A 5,293-nucleotide genomic window follows, 5' to 3' on the forward strand; every position below is an offset into this window, starting at 1 on the left:
TAACTCAAGTAACCAACTAATCGACTCATCCAATTCTACAGGCAAGCAAAGTACAAAAACGAAGATTTCAACTGTAAAAAATAACAGTATAAGTGTATAACAAAGAGATGCCAAGGCCCACAAAACTAAAAAATATATTTATAAAACAAAAGAAAATCAATCCATCTAACAGATAATTTCAGCAACAGAAAACAACACCAAACAAAAACGTAATTAGTGAGATTTGATATTTTTCCTATTACAAGAACAAGGGAAATGAAAAAAAGAAGAAAAAAAGAAAGGTTAATTAAGGCGATTGAAAACAAGGACTGTGGCTTGGAAGTATGAATATGAGATAATCGCTAACCGGTGGTGATGTGGACGCCGATGGCTATGAGGAAGATGGTGATTAGGGCAAAGTAGATAACGGCATGGATAAGAATGGAGATGACGCTTGTTCGCATGTTGGCGAACTCCACTACCCGGCCGTTCCCTGGAAGCTGGAAAAGAAGCCCCGGCGTCAGGAAAACGAACAGAACCACGGCGATCACCACCGGCCCCCAATCTGCCATTCTCTCTCTCTCTCCCTCTCTCTCTCTCTCTCTCTCGTTCTCTCTAGGGTTTAAGTCGTTATTTACAGAATTACAGTAATGAGAGCGACATTCACTTGATTTATATAGCGTTAATTAAAGCATGGTAGTCCACGTGGCCGCATTGGAGATTTCCACGCATAGCACTTAAAATAATTATATTTAAATATTTACAGCCATAATTTCAAAACTGATCAGATAATTTCCTGGGCCTAGAAAAAAGTAATAAGATTATCAGAGCATTTCCATTTTGGTCATGAATGGCGCAAATCGTGAGCTCTAGCTGAACAACAAAACTTCTGGTATTTAATTGTTGGTGAACAGTGCGACGTCAATATTGACATTGTTGCATTGTTCACCGATTTTATTTTTCTGTCTCCACTGAATTTGCTGAAGAAACACGCGAAAGAGAGAAAGACGGTAACCTTTTGCAAAGTACGCAAAATGGAGTTCGATTGAAGATGAATTATGCCATTTTTTTAGTTTCACTATATTTTGGAGTGAAAATGGGATTTTCGGTTGGAGATGCCCTTAGCAGCTTAAGATAAGATAACATTTATGATTTTGTGACGAACGGAGGTATAGCAACTCCAATTTCTAGCAAAATGTCTGTCATTCCTTTCTCTTCACAAAAAGAAAAAAAAAATACAAAGAATAGAATATGATAAAGTAGAAGAAATTCTTCTTATGGGAACTAAAATGAGAGAGACCAGAATAATGATCAGAGAGTTGCAGCATAGTGGACCTCCGTAAAAAGCCTTCAATGTGAGGCAAATGCGTAGAGATGATGGAAAAAGCGTACTCGTATTTTGAAAAATAAAAAGCCATAGAGTTTTTGGATCCCTATAGCAGAGAGAACAGTTGACCTGAATGGAGATATTCCTCTTAAAAAGAACATATGCAATTTTTAGATCATTAAGAGTAGTCATCTAAGCAAAAGAAGAGAATTTAATAGCATATCTTTTATGCTATGTGTATTTGTGCAAAGAAATAGGTTGGGGGGGGGGGGATTTGGTGGTTCTTGGTGGAGGAGAGTTTAGCCCTCAGCAAATCTGCTTGTAAAATAACTGTAGATCCTAATCTCCACATAAACGAACAAAAAAATCTGTGATATAAAGCTTGGATAACAATATACCCAAGCCACCTAAATTCTTAGACCAATAGGTATTAACCCAAGCAATGACGTGAAACTTTTTCTCATTAGTTTTCCCATGCTACGAGAACCTAGACCATGGCTTGTTTATAGTTTTGCAGCAAGACTTATGAATTATAGAGCCATAGATCTAATAAGCCAAAGTGTTTGAGATGATGAACCTCAAGAACTAAACTCTACATGCAAAAGACAAGAACTTAAATTTTCAACCATCAAGTAGAGTATAAATTCTACTCATAAGTGGTTGGAAATGAGCATAATTGAGTTTCTTAGGGGAGATAGGAATCTCCGAGTACTTAAGGATAAGGTCGGCTTAAGGGAGGTTAAGAATAGAGAAGATATCAGCAGCTTGAGGAGAGTTATGAGAGAAAATAATCTAGCATTTGTCATGGTTTATATGAAGCCAAGAAGAAGCATCAAAGCTAATAAATTTCTCATTAAGGGAGGAGGCATTCAGGGTGGTGGCCAAACCAAACACAAGCAGGTCATCTACATAAAGTAGATAATTGTAATTGTAACCACTAGACTCACAGTAAAGAGAGCATTGGAGCTACCAACCTCAAGAGAGCAAGAGAGAGCATCCATGACAGTCCTAAAAAGTAATAGGGAGAGAGGATAACCTTGCCTCAACCCAGATGAATAATTAAAAACTCTCAAGAACACTATTAATACAAATAGAAAAATGCACCTCATTGATACATGCATTGATCCAGTTAATAAACTTAAGAGGGAAGCCTTTTTGCACCAGCCTAGAGAATAAGAAGTCATGGGAAACGTAGTTAAAGGCCTTAGTGATGTCTAGTTTAAAACAAAAATACTTCCTGTGAGAGGAACTATTGAATTCACCCTAAAGCTCAGAAGTCAACACAATGTCATTCGAGGAGCATCTTTTACAAACAAACCCAGCTTGGCTTTGATGAATGATTAGAGGCATAATATCTGTAATTCGGTTAGTAAGAATTTTTACATTAATCTTGTAAAAAAAAATTGCATCAGGATATAGGTTGGTAATCCAAGATTTTTGAAGCATGAGAGCATTTGGGTATCAGAGAGATCGTAGTGGCTTTAGCCCCCTTGGGAAGGTGTCATGTGTGGAAGAAATTTTAAGGAGATATTAAGGAAATGATCAAGTTGAATTTATAAGTGTATATCCTACTAACAAACTTGCATCTCTTTAATATGGGTGGAAAGAAAGGAAGCATTAGCCCACTTATAGCTTCTAAGGAGAGATTTAAGAGTATGCAGCTTGGAGTAGAAAGCAACAATCAGACTTCCATTGATGTGAGAAGTAAAAATGGTAATAATAGCATCCCAATAACATCCATATGAGACCGATAGTTTTTAAAAAGGAATCTGCAATTTTTGCTAGAGTTGGTGCGAGAGAAGAGCACCATAGGAGAATGGTTCGAGCAGTGGGGGGTTCAACTTTATAGAAAAAAGAGGGAAAAAACTCAAGCCATGTGTGATTAACTAGAACCCAATCCAGTTTAATATGGAGAGGGTTATCCAAATATTGGTTAAACCGAGTATAAAATAACCCAACAAAGGCCAGACCTAGAATGATAGTATTAAACATTTGGTTGATAAGTTTCCCAAGCTTGTTGAAATGAAAAGTATTGCCACCAGATTTCTCGTTAGCAAATATGCAACAGTTGAAGTCTCAGGAAGCTAGAGCCAAAAATTGTTGCTAGAGAGGGTTTCTATCATCCATTTAGTTACGTGCATAAATCACTAAGAGACACAGGGGGGGCGAGGGAGAGAGCCAGAGGAGAGAATTTCATGAATCATCTAAGAAGAAGAGAAAGAAGAGGAGAAAGAGATGTTTGTGGAATTTTTCTTTAGCCAGATTCTTCAAGGTGAGGAAGAATCATAGTTGTTGCAGGACCGCTCATTCTCAAAAATCCTACGAGAATTAGAAAACCAAGGGTCAAGGGACAAGTGATTATGAACATTGGTTCCAAGAAAGCTCAACATGTCTTAAATGGTGCGACTTGACAAGTTCTTTACACGCATAAACTTTCTCAGGGCTGTTAAATCCCCTCACATTCCAACATCTGATAGGAGGAAGGGTCATTATGATTTGGAAAAGGATGGGTTTGCCTTCTTAGCTTTTTTTGGACTCAGATTGCTTGGTTGAGGGGAGATTTTATTTAATAGGTTGGTCTTTAGACATCACAGACGCATCGACGTGGGAAGGGCCTTGGGTTTTAACCAATTGGTCTTTAAAAACAACAATTGTTTCATCAAAGTAGCTTTTTTGGGGGTCTTCTGATTGCAACACAACAAACTTGATGGGGATGAGATACGATTGAGGTAGGGATAGGCAAGGGTCAAGGGATAATCAGATGAGGAGGCTTCATCAGTATGGGAGTTAAGGTTGGGTAACACTTCTTTCCCCAGGGTAGGTGGCTGAATTTGTGGAGTCGGCATCTAAATGAGGGGGAAAATAGGAGGGGCTGTATTGGGTGGTAGTTGCATGTGAATGTTGAGTTGAAGTGGATGGAAAAATGGCAGAGGTGGTTATTTGGTAAAATGTTTGAGGAGAGAGCCCTGGTTTTTTGTTTTTGTCTAGCACTCCATCCATAAATGGGGTGGGGGCCAAGCGCAGGAGGGGGGGGGGGGGGGGGGGGGGGGGGGATGAGTTTTGACTTTAGGGGGAGGATTTATGTGGCATAGGTTGGAGGGATGAATAAGGGAGCTGCAACTGGTGCAAGAGGTCAATTTCCAGTCGTGGAGAACTTTGAGTGCAATGTCATCCCCATCAAGAGAGATGAGAATTTCATCAGTAAAGGGAGAGTAGGAGACAATGACACAAACTCTAGTGAATGTCAAGTGAGTCTTCCTCCCAATGAGGGCGTCAACAGTAAGAGGGTGCCTAGCATATCTAGCAATCTTGGAAATACCGACAAGATTCTAAACCAAGAGGGGTAGGTTCATGATTTTAATACATAAGGGGATGGAGGATAACTCATCCATTGTAGGTTTAAACTTAGGGGAAAACTCTGCATGATAAAGGGTCTTCCGAAGAAGAACTAAGGCCCTCCGGACCAAGCAAAGTCATAGTCTTTCGGGAAAGTGGACTTGAAGAGAAAAAAATCGTAACTAAGGATGAGGAGTTCCACAAAACCTTTGAGCGACCATGCTTTCTTTATGGCGGATAACAAGCTAACATAGTTTGTCATTTGGCCAACAAAGTAGCTAACTAGCGAGAGGTTCCAATCTTGCATAGCTTTAGCAATCTCAACAACTGAGAAAGGGATTTTGGTTGGGGGTACAAATGACATAGAGAAGTCATTGGTTGTAGGATCTCTGCTAATGATGTTTGATTTCCATTTTAATCTAAGAGGAGCCTTGGAAGGGCATAAGGGGGCACTTGGAAATGGAGGAAAATCCGCTTGGGAGGAGGTTATAATGAAAAAGGGAAGGGGTAAGAGCAAGAGGCAAGGACAAAACTCTAGCGAATGTCAAGCGAGTCTTCCTCCTCGTGAGGGCATCCACATCAAGAGCTTGCCATAGTGAGAGGGGAGGGACGTGGTAGAAGAAGAACCGGGGGGGGGGGGGGGGGGGCCGG

The 5,293-nt window shown here is 39.9% G+C and overlaps 1 protein-coding gene across 1 annotated transcript; it reads right to left on the reverse strand.

Moving 5' to 3' along the window:
* Positions 1-226: 226 nt before the first annotated feature.
* Positions 227-613, reverse strand: LOC110093553. Its single transcript, XM_020818470.2, has one exon. It carries the CDS (start codon positions 549-551, stop codon positions 342-344), a length of 210 nt encoding a protein of 69 aa, XP_020674129.1. The 5' UTR covers positions 552-613; the 3' UTR covers positions 227-341.
* Positions 614-5,293: the final 4,680 nt, after the last annotated feature.

Source organism: Dendrobium catenatum, unplaced genomic scaffold (assembly GCF_001605985.2).
Source record: "Dendrobium catenatum unplaced genomic scaffold, ASM160598v2 fragScaff_scaffold_450, whole genome shotgun sequence".
Taxonomy (NCBI): Eukaryota; Viridiplantae; Streptophyta; class Magnoliopsida; order Asparagales; family Orchidaceae; genus Dendrobium; species Dendrobium catenatum.